This window comes from Rousettus aegyptiacus, unplaced genomic scaffold, assembly GCF_014176215.1.
Source record: "Rousettus aegyptiacus isolate mRouAeg1 unplaced genomic scaffold, mRouAeg1.p scaffold_m13_p_5, whole genome shotgun sequence".
In the NCBI taxonomy this organism is placed as follows: domain Eukaryota; kingdom Metazoa; phylum Chordata; class Mammalia; order Chiroptera; family Pteropodidae; genus Rousettus; species Rousettus aegyptiacus.
Window position 1 is genome coordinate 79,411,709 of NW_023416308.1, and position 11,640 is coordinate 79,423,348.

Consider the following 11,640-nt stretch of genomic DNA (forward strand, 5'->3'; position numbering starts at 1 on the left):
ATCCAACACCCGCACCCACACACCAGTAAAAAAAAAGAAATCAATTAGAAAAAGGACAAAAATTAAAAGAGAAATTTCACTGATAAAACATACAAAGGCAAATAAACACAAGAAAAGTGTTCGCCTTATTAGCCATGTACAAATGCAAATTAAAATCAGAATGGAGTATTACTGCACGACAATGACAATGGATAAAATAAAACTGAGTAACAACACAAAATTTTAGCAAGGATGTGGAGAAGCTGAATCTCTAATATATTGCTGGTGGGAGTATAAAATGGTACAACCATTCTGGAAAATATTTTGCCAGTTTCTTAAAACACAAACCTGAACTACCATACAATTTAGCAGTTGCACTTTGGAGCATTTATTTTAGAAAAATGAATACTTATGTTCACAGTAAACAGTGAGTGACATAAATAAAAATGTCAAACTAAGGATATTAAAAGTTTTCCGTAATAAAAGCAATGGATAAACTATGAAAAAAAAAAAAAACCCTATTTAAATCAACTTTCTCATAACTTTTGATACGATCGAAAGCTTTCAGTAAACAGAGGAATGTTTAATCAAGAACAAATAGCTGAATCTCAGTAAAGGAGTTTTGTGGCATATTGTGGAAAAAGTCACATAATATAAAGTTGGTCATTTTAATTGTTTTTGCACAAATCAGTGTCTTTTAGTATATTCACAATGCTGTGCAACCAATCACAACTATTTCCAAAATATCTTAATCATACCCTCAAAAAATTCCATATATTTTAAATAGTCATTCCCATTCCTCCAGCCACAAATTTACTTTCTGCACTATTGCCTGTTCTTAATATTTTATATAAATGAGATTATACGTGAATGCTTGTCTTTGGGTTATTTGACCTAACATCGAGTTTTCCAGGTTCACATTATGTGATCTTTTTCACAGTTCCTACCCTGACTTGGGAAGTATTAAGTCCTGAGGGATGTTATTTATCTAGATATATGAAAAAAATAAAAACAAATAAAAAAGAAATAGGTGGATGCATGAATGACTGAAACATTCTATATTTAAGTACTTTCACCATGAGTCCAAAAAGGCCTTACACAGAAACAGTGTTTTGCAATAAATATTAAAATCGCTCATTTTCATTAAAACTAGTTTGCATTCTTTTAATTTCATTTCATTCCATTAAATACATGCTCACACACATATAGATGTATGAATATGAAATAATTCACTTATTTCTAGTATTATAAGATAGCAGTCAAAATGTAGCTTCTATGTTTTTTCCTCCTCCCAAAGGGATTAGCTTGACTTCTGCACAAGTACCTGTGTCTCTAATGTTTTGATGTATCCCCTTGGAATACATAACACTTTTTTCTTAAATACCAAATCCAATTGTACAGGTGTCATGGGATATAGAAGTTGAGGACTATACATATAAATATGTTGCAGAATCATGATTTTTTCCACCAAGATCCTGAACACCAGATTGCATTCAGCTCACGGTTTTGCTATCAAGAAAATAAAGCATTAAAGATATACAAAAGTGAAACTGCTAACAGGACTTTTTTTAGGTAGAAAGATAAAGTGGAGGTTTTGAATGCATAGAATTGTTTATTATATTCTCTGAAATACATATTTGAGTTCACTCACCATGTGTGAAGGCGAAAGTGTTGTGGGAGGTTGGGAAGTTAGAGAATGCTTATTTTCCCAATTCTCAGCTCACAATTCAGTTTCACTTTTCTTCATGATTGTGAATATCTATGTCATTTCTCTAACCAAACAGGATTCATTGGTTCTGCTGTAATGGAAGTCTGGTATAAATCACCCTCATAACAAGAAGAAATGGGAGAATAGCTAGAGCATAGTTCTCAATTATGGTCAAGACACCTGCTTTTTACCTGCCTTCCCTTGTTTCTCAGAATGAGAGTTTAATTTTTCTTGGTTCATTTCCAGAGAGACTCAGTTAAGACTGTATTTCAACCATTTTAGATGACAACACTGGAAAGACTCACTGTCATATGGGGAGAAGACTGTGGGTTTTAAAAACTGAGGACAGTTGAATAAGAAAACAAACTTACTGTCTATGGGGTTTGGGAATGAGAATAGACAATAGACAATGTCAAATTTGCACTTCATAAATGATGACATTCACGTGTTAATGTTACTATTTCAATATATCCCTGTTCATATCCACAGCATAATATTAATTTCCCTTACAATAAAAAATAAATTATGATATATTGAAATTATTTTCAATTTGTTTTAGAAAATTTCTTATTTTTTATGGCTAATATGATTTACCTTGGTATAAGTGTGGATCTCTAACTGACAGATTTTCAAACATTTTGAAGATGAAACCTAAAATTATGTGTAACAAGAAAGTTTTAGTAAGTAAAGCTATATCTACAAAAAGAAAACATGGAGGATATAAATAGGGTATTTATCTTATGTTTACAAAAGATATTCTTCAGAATATAGCAGAGTAACCTCAGAAATTTGTTGTCTATTGTTAAGTTATGGATCCCTATACTTTTAATAATTTACCTACTTGCTTCTGTTGCGTGAATACATAGAGAGTGAACTATTTGGATACATGAAAAAGAAATGAGTATTGATTTTTCTCAACACTATTACAATCTATCAATGTTTATCAAAAATATAATTTAATGTCTTTATTTCAACGGTAATCATATATATGATTTTTGTAACCTTTTGTTTATTTTAATGATATCTGTGAAAGTGATTGGAAAAATATTATGTTGTATTGAAACATAAAGTACACTATCACAAGCCTGACAGAAAGAAGATTGGTGGCAATTTTAGTATTCTTTTATTGTAAATACGCAGTATTATTGTTTTCCAAAATGCAAATTGTAATGCATTTGTTAGCCTTGTATTATTTGTTGAAGGCCTAACCAATGACATTAAAATAAGAAATTTAGAATCAGCTAATATGCTGTGATGTAATTTAAGTGATTACTCATTTTTAAAACTTCTGGGTGCAAGTGAGCAAGAGAATTATTTCAGTAATTTCTAATGTTATGGTTGTGAAGAAATCTTGCCAAACCTAAAGATAAAACAATTCGGTATGTCAACTTTAATTGCACTCCTTCAAGACTCTTTTATTTTTCTCAAAAGTTATCTTTAGCCAACATTTTCTTCCTTTTATTCTGCATTGTCTGAAATTAATCTTTCCTTCAAAATTTTTGGTATGTTTTTGTTATTTTAGTACGTTTTCTGTTTACCAAAAATATCTTTGTGCCAACTTTGAGTGTGGTCTTCTTTTTGATACAACCCCTTTAAAAATATGTGTATTTTTAGAAAATCACTCTGAATTAATAACAACTTATAGTTTTAATTTAAATAATTGATCTTTATTTGCAAAACCAAAATATGTGTTTTGCCTAGCACATTATTTTTTTGTTTATTCTCAGCATTTCCTTTTTTTCCACTTCATGATTTTTTAAATTAATTTTTTTGGGGTGACTTTGGTTAATGAAATATTATATAGGTTTAAAGTGTACAATTCAATAATATGTCAATGTATATTACATCATGTGTTCACTACTCAAAGTTAAATTTTCTTCCATTACTGTATATTTGACTCCCTTTACCCTTGTCTACCTTCTCCCAACCCTTTCCCTTTCACAACCACTAAATTGTTATGTGTTTATGAGATTTTATTTATCTTGTTCATTTGTTGCTTTCAGTTTTACATCCCACATATACATGAAATCTTTTCTGTCTGACTTATTTCACTTATATAATCTCAAGATCTATTCATTGTTATGTAAATGGAAGTGTTTCATCTTTCCTTGTAGCCGAATAATATTCCATTGTATATATGTACCACCTGTTCTTCACCAAATCATCTATCGAGGTTGTTTCCATGTTATGCCACTGTGAATAGTGCTCCAAATGAACATCGGAGTGCATATATTTTTATGGATGAATGTTTTCAAATTTTTTGTATAGATACCAGAAGAGGGATTGCTGGGTCGTATGGTCATAAGAATAAGAATTCTATCCTTAATTTCTTAAGGACCTTCCACATTGCTCTCCATAGTGGCTGTGCCAATTTACATTTCCACCAGCAGTGTATGAGGTTTCCTTTTCCCCCACAACCTTTCCAACACTTGTTATTACTTGTCCATCAACAGGACATGATTTTTTTTTTTAATTTATGATTTCTGGTGACTTATGAGGTAAACATTATGGTTTTGTTCCTTCTGATTGTTCCTTTTTGCTTTCTAAGTAATAACATTTAGACTACAACATTTGCTTAAAGTCAAGTGTGAACTACTGTTTGTTAATTTTTAATTCATTCAAAAATATTATATGACATCTAATATGCACTAAGCGTCTTGCAATACAATGTAGCTATAGCAGCTATAAAATACAATCTGCTCTAATAAAGGGTTTTATTAAATTGTGCATGATGCAAGAATATAATAAAACTTTAAAAATACCATGATGTTTAAATGATGTAAGAAATTGATTTCATTAGCAAATCTATTTCTTACTTATAAGCCTAGTACTTTGCTAATTATATTATATTAAGAGGCTTTCGAAGTTTGTTCTCTAAATTGTCTATGAGAGAGCTGAGTCTTCCTGAGATATATTGTATCAGAGGATACAATTGCGGGGGGGAACAAAAGAAGAATAGAGGGCTGTAAAATCACGAAGCTGAAAACATCAGTAACAGCTTGAGCAAGAAATAGCAAACAGCAACATAAAAGAATAGCCCATTTTGATCTGTCAGAAACCTAAGCATGTTTCAGGTTTAAGAGCAATTGTTTATTCTTCCCAGAAATTTTCCCTGATATCCTTCAGAGTTTACTTAGTTGTCATTTCTTTCTGCACCTATATGACCCTAAGGTTTTTGTACTGGCATAAGAAGAGATCTTTGAAGAGCATTACTATGAACATATTCATCCTATGTGGCTTTACTGTTTCCAAAAAAAAAAAAGATGTCTTTTGTGGTATCTAACCTGTCATCCTTCAGTGTAAATACATAAAGATAAAACATAGATACAGGTAGACAAAATGAATAAGAAGCATTTTGATATCTTTATTTCATCTACTATTCTAAGCAATGTTCACTATCCTCTTATGATGACTGAAAGTGTATTCTGGGAAGAAACTTTAATTAATATTATGAATATGTACATATCTGGTGTGATGAAAGCTAAAGATAAGGATTCATAAAAAATGGGAGTTTTGAATCCAATATTTTTATTTAAATGTGAGATTTAATGTGGGTTTTAAAAATTGAGGACAGTTGAATAAGAAAAGAAACTTGTTGTCTATAGACTTTGGGGGTAAAAATAGACAACAGATGGTGTCAAATTTATAGTTTCTACTACTTAACTCCATAACAGTGCCAGCTAGTCATATAGTCCTCCGGAATGCAGGTTAGTTGACTTAAAAAAAAAATTGGTATCCCTGAGGAAAAAAAACCTATGAACATTGATAACTAAGACTGTCTACAATGAAGCAGAAGCTCCTAGTTGAGTACTCTAAGTAAAACTTACCAACTGATATGATTCACTCATAACCAAGAGTTTCAAATCAACTTTTTAAAGTTTCTGAAGTGTGAAGTAATAGTCAAAGATTTTCAGATATTTGAGAAACTCTTCCAAAGTAAAAGTTAAAAAACTATAAAAAAATTGAGACAGATAATATAGAAATAATATATAAAGCATATAATAATATATATTATGTTAATATTGTCAATATATTATATATAGTTTATATTTATATAATTATATATATGCTGTATGTCTACATACTACAATTATATATATTGTTATTAATATATTATCAGATTTAAAGGTTCAGAGGAAAATATGATCTTGAAAATTTGTAATATTATACAACAAAAAAAGGCAAAATATTGGGGGAGATATAATTTAGGAATTTTATTTAAGAAAATAGATTGAAAAAAGGCAGATGTAATATAAAATAATTTTTTTAAAGAACAGAATAAGTCCAGATGATCCATTATCTGATTAAAAGTAATTGTAGTAAAATAACAAGGGCACAGTTGGGAAGAAATTTTCAAAAGCTAATACAAGAAAATTTCCAAAACCAATGGTCATAGATTTCTAGCCTGCAAGGTGCCTGGACAATAAAAGACATACATGTATGCATATACAACTATCATCACCATTATCATCATTAAGTTAGAAAGTATTGAAATTAAAAATGTTCTTAAATGTTTCAGGGACAAAAATAAAGAAAGAAAAAAAGTAAAAGAAGAATTCATATAAAAAGTTCAAAATCAAAATGGTCCTCTTACTATCTATACATGAAGTTCAGAGAAAATGTTTGAAATTCAAACATAAGTAGCTCCATCTACATAGGGCTTCCATTCATACAATAATAAAATGCAGATTAATGAAAATACTTCCTAGGCTTATAGTGAAGATTAACTGACTTAAAACTTATAAAATCCTTAGACTGCATCCAATACACAGTAAGCATAATGAAGAATAGGAACAATACTAAATACATCCTGTTATCTGTTGTGTCATTGATGAGGTAATCAATGTGCTTTACTTTAACAAAACACTCAAAGAGAGTTATGTATAGTAGCTAGCATTTAAATAAAATATTATAACACATGTCGATCAAAAAGATCATAACAATTACACCTGACTATAAATTTATGAGGTTTGTATCTATGTTTTAGTTTTAAAATAATGTGGCACAATACCTGTGATAGAATCTGGCCAATAGTAGGTGCTAAATATGCATTTGTTGAGTTGAATAAATTTATAAATTAATGAATTAACAAAAAAGACACACTTGGTTTAAATTATGCTTAAATAAACATTTCCTGTTATTTAAAATGATTTATTCTTTGATAAAAAATGCAATATTTAACATGGGTGAGAAAGAGATAAAGAGAGAGACCACAGCTGAGTTTTTTTTCCTTTTGTATTTTTCCAAATCTAGGAGGGTCAAAAATGAAACAAAACAAAAATACCACTAAAACCATACAAGCTTATTAATAGTTATACCAAACTAATCATGATAATTATGAACCAAACAGATGTGACACCAGCCTTATTCATTCTTAATGGGATCCCAAAACTGGAAGGCACGCACATGTGGATTTCTTTCCCATTCAGCTCCATGTATGTTGTGGCTGTGGCAGGAAATTGTGGACTTCCCTACTTCATCTGCTATGAGGACTCCCTGTACTTGGCTATGTTTTACTTAACTGACCTTGTTATGTGCTCTAGTACAATCCCTAAAGCTCTCTGCATCTTCTTGTTTCATCTCAAGGAAATTGGCTTTGAAAAATGCCTAATCCAGATATTCTTCATCCTTACCTCCACAAGAATGGAATCTGGGATTTTTATGCTCATGGCCCTTGACCACTATGTGGCCATCTGCTACTCTCTGCATTACTCAACTATCCTCACCAATCCCATCATTGCAAAGGTTGGGCTTGCTACTTTCCTAAGAGGGGTGTTGCTCATCATTCCCTTTATCTTCATCACCAGGAGACTACCCTATTGCAGAAGCAATGTAATACACCATACCTACTGTGACCACATGTCTATAGCTAAGTTATCTTGTGGAAATATCAAGGCCAATGTTATCTATGGTCTGATAGTTGCCTTCCTGATCAGGAACTTGGATATCCTGTGCATCACAATCTCTTGTACCATGGTCCTCCAGGCAGTAATCAGCCTCTCCTCAGCTGACACTCCACAGAAGGCCTTCAGCACCTGCACTGCCCACATCTGTGCCATTGTTTGTTCCTACAGCCCAGCTTTCTTCTGTTTCTTTTAAAATCACTTCAGGAGTCATACAGTTCCTGCATCTTGCCACATTATTTTGGCCAATCTTTATCTGCTACCTCTCACTATGAACCCTATAGTCTATGGGATGAAAACCAAACAGATATGAGACTGTGTCATAATGATCCTCTCAGGTTCTAAAGATATCAAAACCCACAGCACATGAAAGGGAAATTTGTGAGGGAAGAGAAGAAAAGTGAAGGGGAAGAGGAGAGAAGGGAAAGAAAGGGAAGGGAATCATAGAAGAAAGGGAATCCAGAGGACGAAATAGAAAGAAAGGGAAACTTCTGTTGACTATAGTCAGGGTCTCATAATGCCTTCCTCAGAGTACTGTTTGGGCCATGACAAGGGAGGGCATTGAGTGGGGCAGTCTTATTAAGTGTCTTCAGAATCCCACCATCAGTGACATGCTCACAATCCTTTCTATGATTTTTCATCTCCTCTGCCTGTGAAGTACTGATCTCATCATTTATGAGAGATAGTGATCGTAATTCCAAATAGTGATTGGAATTTCTGGTTTGAAAGATATTGTTACTTTCCTTTGGAGAATAAATTCTATATTTTCTCATTACTATCAAAATTTTTCTATTTTCTTAATGTCGTCTTCCTGATGAGGGAGCTGTAAAATATCTATGAGGTTATTAGTTTAATGAAGTTTTAGACTCTGTATTTCTAATTTGGAAATGTTAGTCACCTGATGACATCTCTCCAAGCTTGTCCTATACAAAACCATTTCCCTACAGACTAGTGAGTGGGATACACAGTTCTTTTTAAGATAGCCTTCAAAAAAACTCTATTGTCAGGAGAGAGGAAACTCTGCTAATGAAATTAAGAAACAATTATAAACTATATTTTGTGAGTACAGGATAAGGGAAAAAGAAAAAAGTATTTTTCGCGTCTCCTTTCTATTTGAGAATAAAACAGGAAATAAAATTTACAGTGTCTTTAATTTTTGAAGTTCTTATGAATTAATAATTAAGCAATAGATCAAAAAATAGTAATTTTACATTAATGTCACAGAAATAATGCCAATAGATGGAGTATAGAGCAAACTCAATTATTTACTCTAATCCTCTCTATTCAACTAACAAGAATAAACATTTCTTCCCTGATTTAATTTATGTATACTCATTAAGTTTATTTAATTATGATAAGTTTCCCTCTACTATTTCTATTCCTACAAAACAACTATCCCACTCCTCAAAATATAATTTTTCTGCATGTGTCACCTTTTTTCTTCTCATTTTAACAGCAAGCAAGCCTTCTATAACAGATTGTCAATATTCACTTTCTCCTTATCAAAACAAAACCACTCCCTGTGGTTTGTCTTTCTTACCCACTACCTGGTACACTTTCGCCTTCTACATTAAATTGAATAGGTCATTCTCCATTCTTATCTAACATTATCTCTCAGATATGTTGAATATAATTCTATTATTTTTGTTATCCTGAAATAATCTTTTGACATCAGAAGCACTAAAAATTTCATGTTTTTCTCCACTTTGCTGAACACTCTTCACAACCATCAGTATTATGGGGTGACATTCAACATCTTTACCTTGCTCTTGGTGTTAATAGAATGGAGTCTGAACACTCTGTTGAGTATGATATAAATGGGTTGGTTTGTTGTTTTTGTTTTTATTTTACATCACCACTTTGACCACTACATAAATGGTTTTTTTTAATGTATCTTTTATTAAGTCAAAAAATGTTCTTTTATTATTTTAATTGCTTTAGAATTATATAAGATCATTTTCCATAATTTCTACAAATATGATAATTACATGATCTTTGTTTCCTTTTTAATACCATAAAAAAGACTCCAGGTGGTAAACACACAATAGAATAAACAGGCCTCAAATTATAATGCACACATGAAAATGTGTTAACCAATGTTACCCCAATAAACTTAAAAAATAGTATATACCTGGTGAATCAAATGATAAATAATCATTGAGATAAACATTTCTTGATTGTTATTTAGTTTTGATACATGGTTACTATTAACTAATTTTTTTTATGTTTTGTTATAAATGCATGAAAAAATTGTATCTGTAATTTTGTACCTTTTTACTACTTACCACGCTACCTTTGAAATTAACATTAAAAGTACTTTGCAGAATGAATTGTGCAACTTTTCTTTGGGTAATTTTCTGGTATAGTTTGTATAATTCAAGTATAATCTGTTTCTTGATATTCGCTCTTCTCTTGCAAAGAGAATCAGTATAAGCATATTGTTTTTGACAGTACATTTTCTCATTGGCGGAATACAGTGGGTTGGAGGGGTTTGCATGTGATGATAATTTCTTTAATAATTTTTCCCTATTTATATTTTTAGTTATTTTGTGTTATTTTTTTGTTTTCAAATTTGTTAGCATACAGTTTTATAATGAAAAAATATTTTAAACTGAGTGCATACTATTTATTTCTTGTGTTTTGGGATGGTCCAAATTTGGTTTATTTGCATCTTATTTCTAATTGTTTTCCTTAACTAGATTTGTATGAAATTTATCCTGCTTACCCTCCAAGCCCTTCTTGAAATTTATGTCTTCTGAGAAACTTTTTTCTCATTCATCACATGTAACTAATTTTTTGCTTTTACATGCCCTTTTATAATACAGAAATGCATATTATATATATAAAATCACGTCATATCATACATCATATATCATATATCACTTTATCTCATCTCATTTCATCATCTCATTTCATATCGTATTAATGACTTCCACCTTAGATACGTAATAATTTCTTCAAACTCAAGATCTTCGATTCATTGTTCAAAATTTCTAGCAAATGAAAATGTCTAAATATTGTTAAAATCATAACATATTTAAATATGTGTATTTTTGTGAGTAAACAAATGGATCTTTTATATTTACCATTTATATGTGAGAAAAACTAATTGAAGGCCAAAGTATCAGATATTTGACTAGACACACAAATTTGAATATGATGAACTTTTGTTCTCAGAAATTTTACAACTAGAAAGAGGCTGTGGTGATGTGAAAGGATTTAGTGATTACTAGAGGAAAAGAGGGGAAGGTGGAGGTAGATAAGGGTAAAAGGAGTCAAGTATATGGTGAAAGAAGATTTGACTTTGGGTGGTGAACACACAGTGCAGTATACAAATGATGTGTTATTGAATGTACATTTGATACCTATATAATTTTATTAACCAATGTCACTCCAGTACATTTAATTTAAATAGAATAAAAATAAATAATAACAAAATAAATAAAAATTCAATAATACTAGTAATACTGATTTTGTTGGCAGTATGGGAAATGTGCCCTTAGATAAAGAAAAGTTTGGTTAATCAATGGAATTTGGAATAAGCCTCAAAAAAGGGTGAGATTTGACTAATACTGCTTATAATCTAGTATGGGGTTTGTTGTTGGTATAGCTAGGATGAATCGGAAATAGTGAGTGCATGAATTACAAGTTCAGCTCTACCACAACTGTGTGATGTCAGGAAAGTTTCTTCCCTTTTATGTGCATCAGATTTCTCACTTATAAGGTGGAAAAATGATGGTACCTAACTCAATGGAGGTTACTATGAGGATTATTTTTAAAATATATGTAACATGCTTAGAATAATTTATGGCATATAAGCAGTACCATATAAGTTGTTGCTATTTTTATTATGAAATAAAGTAGTTCTGAATCTATCTCGCATGATACAAAAGTTGTCTATCAGTTATGGGAAATAGCTTGGGAAGTCATGTTGTGGACACTGTGCTATTAAAATGTGCATATTATTGGTATGAAATATTATCAAATTATGTGCTTTTCTTAATTGTGTATGTTTGCATGAGATGAGTTGGAGGATAGGACTGAGTTGAT

The 11,640-nt window shown here is 31.1% G+C and overlaps 1 protein-coding gene across 1 annotated transcript; it reads left to right on the forward strand.

The window, feature by feature from the left end:
- The first annotated feature begins 7,015 nt into the window (after window positions 1–7,015).
- Window positions 7,016–7,903, forward strand: LOC107505607 (olfactory receptor 52N4-like). Its single transcript, XM_016135865.2, is given in 1 exon segment — window positions 7,016–7,903. A coding segment is annotated over 1 exon segment (888 nt).
- The last annotated feature ends 3,737 nt before the right edge of the window (window positions 7,904–11,640 follow it).